This window comes from Macaca mulatta, chromosome 1 (assembly GCF_049350105.2).
Source record: "Macaca mulatta isolate MMU2019108-1 chromosome 1, T2T-MMU8v2.0, whole genome shotgun sequence".
Taxonomy (NCBI): domain Eukaryota; kingdom Metazoa; phylum Chordata; class Mammalia; order Primates; family Cercopithecidae; genus Macaca; species Macaca mulatta.
The window spans coordinates 12,176,447-12,189,538 of record NC_133406.1 but is presented as its reverse complement, the minus strand read 5'-3'; the positions used below and the strand labels follow the sequence as shown (position 1 = coordinate 12,189,538).

Sequence of the window (13,092 nt, the reverse complement as noted above, 5' to 3'; positions counted from 1 at the left end):
CAGCTACGTCCTTACCATATGCACTCAGGCTCAGTAAATCCTTACTGTATGCACCCAGTCTCCGACACCACAGAATACAAGGTTTGGGGGTTCTAATGTTAAGTTCCAGCCCCCGCTTACGAGGGAATCTGTGGCTTTTCTTTTACAGACATAACTGTGTTCAGAAACCTCTGCTCCAGCCCAGTCTTTCATCTTTCAAGTCCTGTGTCCTCTGTGATCTCTTTTTACTTCCAGTACCATTCATGTCCAGGCAATCTGTGACATATTAGGGCATTTAATAGAATGAATTCTCAGAGTTCACCTTTTTAATAGCCTCTGGAGAGGGGAACTGGGCCAGGCACATACATTACCTACCCAGGTAGTGATTTCTCAGGAGGGGCTTTCCTCCAGTGCACTCTGGAACATTCTGGCGGCAGTGCCTTATTACTCTGGGAGTCTGCTCTTCTGAGTAGGCTCTGATTGCTGTCTCTTCTAAGGTACCATGGGGCTCTGTGATCTGTCTCTCCTGTGGTGCAGGGAAGCGTTGGGTCCCCCTCTGGCCTTTGTTAGCAAAGAATAATTGATGGGCCAAGTGTACATGGAAAACAGCTTCCCCATGCACAGCTGTCCCTAAGCTCTGTGACATTCCTGTGTGCCATTACCAAACACCTCCTCGCCTGCACTTAACAATTTCCTGCCCTGTGTCAGTGAAGCTGCACTTGCTTCCACCGTGGGCAACGAGCTGTGTAGTGTCTGGTTGGCCACTCATTAATTGATCAGTCCTGAGCAGTACCATATATGCAGGAGCATGGGTTGTGGTACCAGCCCCCTGGCCCTTGCACTGTCTGGCCTTGGGCCAGTTGATCAAGCTTCCTGTGCCCCTGATTTCTGGTCTGTAAAATGGAGCTGATGGTATCACTTATGTCACAAGGTGGCTGAAGGGGTTAAATAGTAATTCATATAAAGCGCCAAGAACAGGCATAGGGTAACCACTGAATGAGTATTAGTTATAAGCTGTTTACGTTCTCAGCAAATATTTATTGATTTTTAAAATATGTATAAGACCTTATTTGTTACCTTAGTTGCAGGGAAGAGTTGCTTATCAGCTGAGGGTGAAAAATGGGGGAGGATAGGCCCCAGGGCTGTGGAGAGAATCCAGAAGCAAATCCTGTTGAATTCTTGGTTTGGTGCCCGGCCGGCCCTAGTGTCCTCAGCCAGCTCCTGAATGACCCCCGACTCCACCCCACACGTCAGCCAGCACGTGGCCTGGGCATTGCTGACCCCAGCAGTGTGTTGTTTGAACTGCTTCAGTTGATGCAGAGTGGAGGCGCTTCTGTTTATTGGATCTCTTTCAAACATATTACTGGACTTAATTGAAAACACTTGGGGACAAACTTAAAAAAAAAAAACAAAAACCGTGACGTCAGCACAGTGCCTGAAGGCATTCAGTGAATGTTTGGTCCGTGTGAGAATGAGCGAATGAGCTACTGTCTTGACTGTTTATGTTATGTCATGTCATACATTTTTAAAAATCTCATTTCATTTGTTTATCTTACAAATATTTATTGAATACTATGTGTCAGACACCATTCCAAGTACTGGGGATATATTGTGTTGTGAAACTTGTTCTCATTTGAAGCTGCCTGATTGCTCCTCATGGTATGCTGGTGCCACGTTCTTGCTAATGGCGCCCCCGCACACTGCTTGGTTTTAAGGCCGAGAAGGACTCTGCCAGCACGGAGCCATACTACTGCCTTTCAGACTTCATTGCTCCTCTGCATTCTGGCATCCGTGACTACCTGGGCCTGTTTGCCGTTGCCTGCTTTGGGGTGGAAGAGCTGAGCAAGGCCTATGAGGATGACGGTGACGACTACAGCAGCATCATGGTCAAGGCGCTGGGGGACCGGCTGGCAGAGGTAAGGCAGGGGCATAGTGCCAAGGGGCTGAGGACAGAGGCCAGGAAGGGTAGGGAGCCTGGGGTGGGTGCCTGAAAACTGATCGGCCCTTAGAACCAGTGTCTTTTTTTTTTTTTTTTTTCTTGAGTTGGATGCTGCTGACTTTAACATTACACATATTTTAATATCATGTATCCCCAGATTGCTTGTGTACGTTATCTTTGGGGCAAAGAAAAACCTTGAATGGTGCCATAGTTGGCTGTTGCTCTTAGAGCCTTTACTTCTGCCTTATCTCTGTTGTCTCTCTCTGCTTGTTGTGATGTGACATTTTCCTCAGTACCCTAAAAAATTAAAAACAAATTTTTATTTCAGAGCCCCTCATTGTAATGCTGGTGTCATCTATAGATTCTTCATCTTCCTATGCATGAAATGGGGGTAGCCTTGGCCCTGGGGAGAGCCTCTCCCTTCTCCTGCAGTGAACAGTGGAGGAACTAGCAGCTGTATGGTCCCAGCTGCTCTTTCTGGCCAGTGGAGCTTTGGATTGACCTTTAGGGAAATTGTTAAGTTTTAAGGTAGAAAATCCTCAGGTCATTAAGGATGGTCCTTCAGAGCTCAGGTTGAGGCCAAAATTGAGCTGCAGAGCAGCTAATGAAAGTACAGACCAATAGAGAATCCAGCTTGTTCCCTCTTGCCAAATTTCCCCTGGCTGTGGTCCAGATGAGGGAGGCTGTCCTCATGGCTGTGATTCAGGGGGTGGAGGCTGCACTGATGCCGTGAGCCCCCACCACTGCCTAAGCATGCCTGGTGCCCTGGGTCCCAAGGCCTTTGCAGAAGAGCTCCATGAAAGGGTTCGCCGAGAACTGTGGGCCTACTGTGGCAGTGAGCAGCTGGACGTCGCAGACCTGCGCAGGCTGCGGTACGAGGGCATCCGCCCGGCTCCCGGCTACCCCAGCCAGCCCGACCACACTGAGAAGCTCACCATGTGGAGACTCGCGGACATCGAGCAGTCTACGGGTATGAGCCAGAAGGCGTGGGTTCCTGTCATCCTTCTTCAGTAGATAGAGTCTTATCAACATAATGGCACTAAGGGTTAAACATGTTTTTAAAATGGAAGGGCTTCTCATCACATTGTCCCTTATGCTGTCCTTTTTCACTTGTAACTATTTATTCTGGCATTTTATTTCAGTATTACTGATTAGTGTTCTTACATCATCAGTTTTAGACATTTCAGTTTAAATTATTTCCTCTTGGCCTACAGCAGATGGGAGTTTAGCTTACATATACCATCCCGTGCCTCTCCTGCCCCAGTTTCCTGTCCCAGGCATGGTCATGTCTTTAATCCTTCCCTTAGAGACCGACCCTTTGTCCCTCAGTAACCTCACGTGCTTCACGCTCTTGTCCCATTGCTTATGGATAGTGTCCCTGGGCACTGGTCTTGCAGAGCGCCCAGCCTTCCCTTCAGCCCTCTCTTCTCTTTACTTTTACCCTGATACTAACATTTATACTCATCTGTAATCATAATTCTCTGTTATGTTTTGCCTGTGGATTGATTCTAATAGCTGAAAATGAGAAGCTGGCATGTGCCCTTCTGAGACAACGGCCCAGACACCGACACACGCCCTCAGCGTCCTGTGCCCAGAGCTGAATTGCTTGTGGTTCTGTGGCTGCACATTGTCATGTTGATGTGCTGGTTCTGTCATTACTGCAGAGTTGATGTAGTTGAGATGGCCCAGGCTAAGCTTACAGTTTTCAGCAGAATTAATAGAAAGCATGCCATCAAAGCTGATAAAGGCATCCAGATTTCAGTGAGAAACCATGAGCTGTGCAGCATCTGCTTCAGCAGGAACAACACTAACTCTAGGAGCCATGAGATCTGGGTTTGAGTCCTGTTTCTGCCATAAGCTAGCTGGGCAACCCTGGCAAAGCACTCATCCTTCATGTTGCTCTATTTCCTTGTCCATAAAACGAGTGGCTTCGAATAGATATCCTTGAGGGTCTGTTTGAGCTCTCAGATCCCAAGGAAAACGGTCTCTTCTTTCTCACAATGTTGTGGGCTCCTTGTTCACTGGCGCTCTCAGTCATCCCTAGTACCAGTGGCCGCACAGAGCCCGTAGAGGGCTTTTCAGCTGGTGTTCTCATCTCCGAGGGTAGAGTTCCTGCCTGAGAAGGTCTGTTCTTAGGAGCAAATCAGGGTGCCTGTAACTGATCTGGGATGGCCGGAGGTAGGAGTATAGAGTCGTTCCTAGGCATGTCCCCCTGGGTTGGAGGAGATCTGCATGTCCCGAATTTGTTTCTTCACATGGCAGGAATTTGCTAGACTTGTCTGATCACAGCTTTCATGCTGTGTCATGTGTCTACCTAGAAGGCATGAGTTCACTTTGGTTCACTTGTTCCACAAGAGTTCATTGAGTGCCTGCCAGCTGCAGGCCCTGTGCTAGACACTGAGTCAATAAGCATTTTCCCCGTGTTGCTCTCTCTAGGCATTAGGTTAACAGAATCATTAGCAATGGCACCTGCTTCTGCAGTCTCAGGCCTCTACTTCTCCAATTTGAAGTCCAAATATTTTGCTGTGGGGAAGATTTCCAGGGATCAGGTAAGCTAGCTGTTTCATTATATGTGGCTTCCCTAGTTCAAATGAAATTCTAGAACCTCTTTCATTTTAAATGTGAATGAGAATAAAGTGAGGGAAAAGGATGAAGAAATTTACTCCAGTTAATGTCTTAATTTGATTTCAGCAGAATACTTCTATTGTAGCCCCCAATTCTACATGCAAACCACACACACACACACACACACACACAGCTTCTAAGCATCAGATGTTTACTACATGTTGTTTTTCTGCCCAGAGAATAAGGCAACTTGGTAAATAAATATCTATCTACATTTAACTCTGTAGATTGCTATTAAGACAAGAAATGGAAGGTACTTAATGTTTTTCGGCAAATCTTATGGAAACTTCTATTCCAAAAGTCTTATCACGTTGGTTTAATAAAATGCTTCTCATCTTTTGCAGGTTGAGGATTATGCATTGAGGAAGAACATGGCTGTGGCTGAGGTTGAGAAATGGCTTGGACCCATTTTGGGATACGATACAGACTAACTTTTTTTTTTTTTTTTTTTTTTTGCCTTTTTTGTTCTTGATGATCCTCAAGGAAACACAACCTGGAGTGCCTTAAAAATAACAACAACAAAAATCCTGTGTGCATCTGGCTGACACTTCCCTGCTTCTGGTTTTCGAAGACTATTTAGTGGAACCTTGCAGAGGAGCAGGGTCTTCCTACAGTGCCTGGAAAACAGGTGCTGTGTTTTCAGGACCTTGCGTGAAGAGCAGTGAGCAGGGCTCCTGTGGTTTCCCTGGTCCCTCTGAGATGGGGACAGACTGAAGACAGGTCTTCTGCCTTTCAAAGCAAGTCAACTTGCTTTTTTCTATTTTTAGAGTGGAATCTAGGAGGCCACTTAGTCCTCTTTTTTTCCTCTTAGAAGAAAAGCCTGAAACTGTGTTGAATAGAGAAGTGTGACCCTGTGACAAAACGATACTGTGAGAAATGGGGCATTTTAATCTAAGTCGTTATAACAGTGGATTCTGACGGGGAAGGTATAGCTCTGTTTTCTTCGGAAGACCTCATTTTCTAAAGGCTGGATTAAATGGTTGCAGAACTGCCTTTGGCAAAAGGCATGCTCTCACTGCTTGCTTGTCAGAAACACTGAAGCCGTTTGCCCCAGTGTGGTCAAGCAGCCATGCTCTCTGGGCGTTTTCATCCTCCCATAATTTCATATTTCCGTGCCCGTGAGGAAACAAAAAGGAAATGAGCGACAGTTACTGTTAAGGATTGTTAACATCTTCTAATTGTTTTCAGGATTGAGCAGGTTCTCAGCTGGGCTCTTGATATCCTGTGCATAGTTGGACAGGTGGGCAGCATAACATCACTCATTTCTTACCATCTTGTTCCCCTCCAATTCTCAATGTATTCAATAATGAAGAATGATGCCACCACTCAAGCAACAAGCCTCAAACTCACCCATGTCATCTTTTTCTTGGATGATTGCAGTTATCTCAAAAATTTGCATGCAAAATATATACTCATCCTACTTGAAGATGGTGGTGGAAATATTCAGGAGAAGGTAGCGTTGGAGTCCTGATTTGAGATTTGAAGGATGAAGATGAAGAAGCAAGGGAGGAACAAATGAGAAACTATCTTTGTTCATGAATAGGAATATTAAAGATTGTAAAAGTATCAGATCTCCCCAAATTGATCTATGGATTTAATACCATTTTCATTGGAAATTCCAACAGATTTTATTGAATGAAACAAGCAGGTGTTTATATGGATTAGCAAAGGACTTAAAATTACCAAATGCTTCTACATATGAAGGAAAGATTGAGGAGACGCACCCTATGTGATACCAAGTTTTATTGTCAAGACAGTGTCATGTGGTGCAGAGGTAGGCGTTATGAGCAGGGAAACAAAATAAGGGTCTAGAAACTTGCCTAGGCATATGTTGACCTTTGCAAAATGACCTGGTGACATGGCAGGTCAGTGGGGACAGGAAGGATCACTCCCTAAGTAGTCCCAGAACTATTCATGTGGGAAAAAAAGAAATTTTAATTTATCTCACCTTACCCAATGATAAGTTCCAAATATGTTAAGGGCTTTAATACAGAAAGCAAAAATTGTCAGTGTTTGGATGAAAAAAGCCTTAGGGCAGGAAAGAATCTCTTGAGACATAAAGTAGTAATCACAAATGACAAGGTGGTTAAGTGAATTCTGTTAAAACTAAAGACTTACATTAAGCAAACACTTGAAGTGAGAAGATGAGCCACAACTTGAGAAGACATTTATAATACAAATAACTGACACGGGATTCATAATCACAAATATAGAGAATTCCTGTTTAAAAAAAAATAGAAAAATAGAGAAGACTACACAAGAGGAAATAAATAGGGCTTTTAAATAAATAGATGTTCTGTAGCATTGGTGGTCAGGGAAATACGAATTAGGACCACAATGAGATTCCATTTTATATCCATAAGATTTGCAAAACTTGGGTCTGACAATACCAGGTGTTAGATCTGTAGGGACTTGTACAACATTGTGGATGTGTAAATAGGCACCACTGCTTTAAAAAACAATTTTCCCTCACAGACTTGAACATTTGCAGACCTTATGATCTTAGTTCCAACTCCCACCTGTACGTCCAGCAAACTCTTGTATGTGGCCCCTAGGAGGAATGGGTAAGAATGTTCATATAATGTATTTATAATAGTTCATAACTGGAGAAAGTGAAATGTATGTCTCTCTGCAGGAAAATAGGTGAATAATTAGAGATATATATATATTCATCCTACGGGATATTATTCAGTAGTGGAAATGAGTGAACTACAGCTGTAGCTAACAATAAGAATGAATCTCAGAAAATATTGAGGAAAAGTAGCAAGTTCAAAGAGACCACATGTGGTGTACTATTTTTATTGAGCTCAAAAACAAGCAAAACCAAAGAATATGTAGTCTAAGCATACATATACAATAAAACTATGCTATTAAAAAAAAAAAAGAAGGTAACAATGATAAACCAAAATTGAGCATAGTAATTACCCACGGAAGGAGGAAGTGGAAGGGACAGGAGCACATAGGTAGATGTCAAGTTATGCGGCTGTTCTGGTTCCTCCTGGTAGACTTACGAGTGTTTATACTATTAATATATTATGCTTTGTAACTAATAGATAAGAGTTTTGTACATATTAAATATGTTCTTAATATTAAATACAAAAAATAAAGGCAAAGTGGAATGATAAGCTAAAATCTGGTATGGTGGTTTTATAGTTAATGTTTGTACACGTCAAATACAGTTTTGTCGCCCAGGCTGGAGTGCAGTGGCCGAATCTTAGCTCATGGCAAGCTCCATCTCCTGGGTCCACACCACTCTCCAGCCTCAGCGAGTAGCTGGGACTACAGGTGCCCGCCACCACGCCTGGCTAGCTTTTTGTATTTTTTTTTAGTAGAGACGGGGTTTCACCGTGTTAGCCAGGATGGTCTCGATCTCCTGACCTTGTGATTCGCCCGTCTCAGCCTCCCAAAGTGCTGGGATTACAGGCTTGAGCCACCGCGCCCGGCCGTCAAATACAGTTTTTAAGGAAAGGAAGAGCATCTTAGGGTAAACAGGAGCTGGAAAGGTGAGGGGCGGGAGAGTGCTGCATCCGTGTGGCTGCCAGCAGTGCCCAGGTACCAGGCTTTGGGGAATGAGTGGATGGCAGGACCATTTGCTAAGACAGGCGCCAGGGGATGGGAGAAAGGATGAGTTTTAGAAAGATTCAATGGGACTAGACTGAATATGGGCAGTTGGATACTAGACTTTGGAATTTAAAAATAATATCTGGAGTTAGAATTGAGAGACATCAACGTGGAGATGGAGGTCAGGCTGCAGTGCGGTGGTATCACCTATGGAGCATATGAGGAAAAGAATCTGGAGGAGGAGGAGGGGAGCCAGCAGGGGAGCAGTTGTGGGTTGGAGGAAGCCAGGAGGGAGACTGCAATGCCAAGAAAGCAAGGAAGAGCGTTTCAAAGCATGTCTGCAGAACCCAGTACTGCGAAGAGCTCTGGGAATGGGATTGCTGAGGGCTCTTCTCACAGTGAGTCCTTCAAGAGCAACGTCCGGATGGTGGGGACTGTTGGCAGACTCAGCCGGCTTTGCTAGGTTGAAGACAATGGGAGGTGTGGAAGATTTTTTGGCTCAGTTAAATAAGATTGGAGGAAAAGGTAGGACTGAGAGTGTTTCAGACAGAAAAGGGATTATATACTGAGGGTAAAGCACAAGTACAGAGGGTTGCAGATAGTGCAGAAATCTTTAAAAACAATTATTTTAACCCAACTTCCAGGGAGACTGAATTTCTTCTGCCGGTCAATAACACCATCAACCTGGGAGTTGCCCCGACCCCTCCAGTCTTAGCTCCTGCAGCTGTACCAGAATACCACAAACTGGGTGGCTTATAAAGAACAGACATTTATTTCTTACAGTTCAGGAGGCTGGAAGTCCAAGATCATGGTGCCATCATGGCCGGGTTCTGGTGAGGGCCCTCTTCTGGGATGCAGCGGCCAGCTTCTCATGTTCTCACAGTGGGTGGAGGGTAAGCTTGCTCTCTGGCCTTCTCTTATAAGGGCACTAATCCCATTCATGAGGGCTCCACCTTCATGACCTAATGACCTCCCAAAGATGCCATCTCCAAATACCATCATCCTGGGGATTCCATTTCAACATGATTTGGGGGATACGTCAGACCATAACACTTATCTTTTTCGCAACCTTCACATCTAGTTGGTTCTCAAGCCGTGGCGGTTTTACACACTAGATAGGTCTTAAGTTCATCTCTATGCCTGCCCTGGTTTAGGTTCTTATCATTTCTCCTCTGAATTCGTCTGCAACACAGGCTGCCGAGTTGGTTCCCACCTCCTAGGGCTGGAAGAGTGGGCGCTCTGATTCTTTACACCCCCACCTCAATCCTCCTGCTGCCTGAATAACCATCTCCCCGTCACCTAGGGTATATCCCAGCCCCTTAGAGGCATGCAAAGCCTTCCATATCTGACCCTGCCTTATGCCTGGGAAGCCCTAGACCCCTGCTGTACCCTGGAGGAGGTATCTGCTCACATTGGCCCCTCTGTCTGGAATACACCCACCCCAGTTCCGCCCAGTTCAGGAAAGCTTCCCAACCCCTCCCTCCCACCACCCCAAAGCTAAGTGAAGTGACCCCTCTTCTTGTCTCTGTAACACCGCCATGCACATATCATACAGTCCTTGCTGAGACATAACCTAGTTCCCTGTTAGACTGAACGTTTCCTAAGGGCAGGTTTGGAACCTTGCTCGTCTTTATATGGTGTCTGGAGTAGTGCTTGCTTTACGATAGGTGCTCGGTAAATGTTGTCTTGAATGAGTTGAGCAGATCCTCTAGGGACAGGAGTTGGATGGAGAGCAGACTGTAAAGCCTCGTGAGAGGAGGGGCCCTGCCTCTTCCTGAGCTCACAATACCCAGAGCCTAATGCAGTGCCTGCCATGAAATTGTTCACTCCATCAAGCCTGGTTAAATGAGTTGGGGGCGGGTGCACTATGATGGTTTTTCTTTCAGAAAGAAACTGCACTATCAAAGCCCTAGCACCTTCTCTATACCCACCTCAGGATTTCATATTAGATGGGTCCCAAGTGATATTTTCTTTACCATCCCATGAAGACAGCATATTGGCAGCCCTGCAAAAACAAAACCCCTCAATTCGTGGCATACTTGCTATAAGTCAACTACATGTATTGTCAAATTGTAGAACTGAAAGTATATTCTGATTTGGTGTGTGCGTGTTTCTATTTAAGGAAATATATGCTAGTATATGCATTAAAACATCAAGAGCTGGGCAGAGCGTCACATGCCTGTAAACCCAGCTACTCAGGAGGCTGAGGTGGGAGCATCCATTGAGGCCAGGAGTTTGAGGCTGCAGTGAGCTACGATTGCATCGCTGCACTCCAGCCTGTGCTGAGACCTGATCTCTTAAAAAGTCCAAGAGGATACACAGAAATTTTTAAGTGGTTACCTCTATGGAATGGGATTAGGGGATCAGAGGTGAGGGAACTCATGGTTTGGCTATTTCTCATTCTTTCTGCACTGTTTCAAATTTTTACAAGTGTGTGTTATTGTATATTTAAAAAGATTAGCTTGGCAACAAGTCTAGCCTGAAATGGGTGCTATTTTGACTAGTCTGAGTGAAAAGGGAGGATTTCAATGAAGTAACCCCTAAACTCAGCCAGTCCCAATTTTTTTAACACTTGGAATATCTAATTCCATTTATACTGCATTCTTCAAATGTAATTTTCAAAGATGCCTTTTCCTCATCCCTTGCTTTTAAGTATTATTATAGCCTTTTGGAGACTCACAAAACAAGCAGCCCTAAACTCTCGCCTAGGAAAGTCTCTCGGAATAAATGGTTTTTGAGAACCTTGAGAGTGTATGTTCTATGAAATGGAAGGAACAAGAACTAGACAGAGTCATAAATGCTGTTGGTCACGGACAATCTCTGCCATCCATAAGGTAAATATAATACATACGGCAGCCTGCTGAGTGTGAACTTGGCAGCAGGTGAGGAAGGAACTTTGAACTCTCACAATCTTGTTTCTTCATTTCCCAGAGAGAAACTTGGCAAAGAGAAAAGGGACATTTCCTTCCAGATTATCTGAAAGAATTTCAATGCTTACCTTTAATCACATGACATCTTATTAATAGAAAAGAAGAGGTATTTGTTCATATTTTCAATAAAAATATATAAAATCGAGTTGGTATATAGTACTAAATATTATTAATTAAAAATATTTTAACCTGATGTGATAGATTGTTGATTTTTAAAAATTCTGTTGAGATGAGCTTATCAAGAAAGTTTGAAGGATTCCAGGGGAAAACATTTTAGTGTTAAAGTGCTTGGTTATTTTTAAGATAATGCAGCTCTTTTCAGAAAAGGTAGCAATTCGCTCCAAGAGATATTTCAGTGGCTCATAGAAAGCCTTCCAGTCACCATCAGATATTTCCTTACATTGCTATGAGCAAGTACTAACATCCAGTTTAAAACCATTGGGAATGCTGAAGTACAGCAAATAGAGGTGATAGCTTGGTCCCCAGGAGAGCCAGAACTGCTTCCTGTCTGCAGGATCCCATTTCTCTCCAGTGGGCCTTCAAATTAAATCTTGATGCCAGGCGTGGTGGCTCATGCCTGTAATCCCAACACTTTGGGAGGCCGAGGCAGGTGGATTACCTGAAGTCAGGAGTTCGAGACCAGCCTGACCAACATGGAGAAATTCCGTCCCTACTAAAAATACAAAATTAGCTGGGCGTGGTGGTGCATGCCTGTAGTCCCAGCTACTCGGAAGGCTGAGGCAGGAGAATTGCTTGAACCCAGGAGGTGGAGGTTGCGGTGAGCCAAGACCGTGCCATTGCACTTCAACCTGGGCAGCAAGAGCGAAACTCTGTCTCAAAATAAATAAATAAATCTTGAATAAAGTTAGGGATCAAATATCAATCAGTGGATATATTACCCCCCAACCAAAATAAATTGGTGAGTGACAAGGAAGTGGACACATCCATGAATGTTTTTTAGTCCTGTTTGGCATAGAAATGAATTTGTTTTCTTTTGCAGTTAGAAACATTGTCAATCAGCTGAAAATAATTTAGAAACCTAGTTATGCTTTACACTTCAAATGTGCATTATTACCCAACAGATCAGATAAAGATCAAGAGAAAGACCCTGTGAAACTTCTCCATTTGTTAAAATTGACCATCAACTGGGAAAAACAGAAAAAAATAAACCTTTTTCTAAAAGTTAGAGACAGGGAGGCATGGTACCCATTCTATTTGCTAAGGCACTCAAGGAGGAAGATCATCATATGTAGTAGATAACGTCTGAACCAAAAATCTAGCAAATCTGCCAGGCACATAGTAGGAACTTAAATATTTGTTGAGTGGACAAAGTCATGTTAGAGGACTGGACGCCAAGAAGCCAGCTAGTGCCCTCCAGAGATTTTTCAGGCAAGTTCAGAGATGTGCTGCCCCTGTCCAATGCAAGGAAACAGACAACTGCACAGAAGCAAATCTGGTCCATCCATCAGTGGTACTTTCAAAACCTACAATTCAGTGATGGCTGATATTCCTAATGATGACTCATAAGTGTTGTAATATTCCTGCAGTACCTTCTGAATCATCGAAGACTCATTAAAATTCAGTATCACTTCAGTACTAAGTACATTTTACCATGTGAATTACTGTATTTGAAGGTTGACCACCCAAGTATGATAAATGTGACCCCTGTCCTTTAACTGGAATACAGATTAAGCAACATTTTTCCTTCCCCCCACTATGCCAGATAGCAGAGCATCTGCCGCTGCTATAACCCTGTGGCAAAAGAGCCAAGCCTGACGTTGTTTAAGCTAGAGAGAGGGGTGCTGAAGTGAAGAAGATGGTTTATCAGGGTGAATGGAAAAGATGCTATGGGACAAGAGAGTGTGTCCTGACAAGGAGGTCAGCTCAAACGGTGGAAGCTGAAGGGGCCGGTGTGAGGCAGAGTTGAATCATTTAATGCCATTGGCATTAAGGGGGAGGGAAAAGGCTAATTTTGGATGGTTTGTATCAGATTAGCAGGAGCATCTGACTTAAGAAAACAGTAATTATTGGGTTTTGTCAAGTGAGAAGTAAGGTTTG

General features: G+C 44.0%; 1 protein-coding gene across 5 annotated transcripts in view; it reads left to right on the top strand.

Moving 5' to 3' along the window:
• MTR (5-methyltetrahydrofolate-homocysteine methyltransferase) overlaps nucleotides 1–7,675 on the top strand; it is a 107,852-nt gene extending 100,177 nt beyond the window's left edge. For all 5 annotated transcript variants that reach the window (XM_077998301.1, XM_015127036.3, XM_015127046.3 and 2 more), the window contains 4 exons: nucleotides 1,695–1,895; nucleotides 2,696–2,888; nucleotides 4,355–4,467; nucleotides 4,888–7,675. In XM_077998301.1, the coding sequence (XP_077854427.1) occupies nucleotides 1,695–1,895; nucleotides 2,696–2,888; nucleotides 4,355–4,467; nucleotides 4,888–4,974 (594 nt within the window). In that variant the 3' untranslated portion in view covers nucleotides 4,975–7,675. The remainder of the gene's footprint in view (nucleotides 1–1,694; nucleotides 1,896–2,695; nucleotides 2,889–4,354; nucleotides 4,468–4,887) is intronic.
• Nucleotides 7,676–13,092: the final 5,417 nt, after the last annotated feature.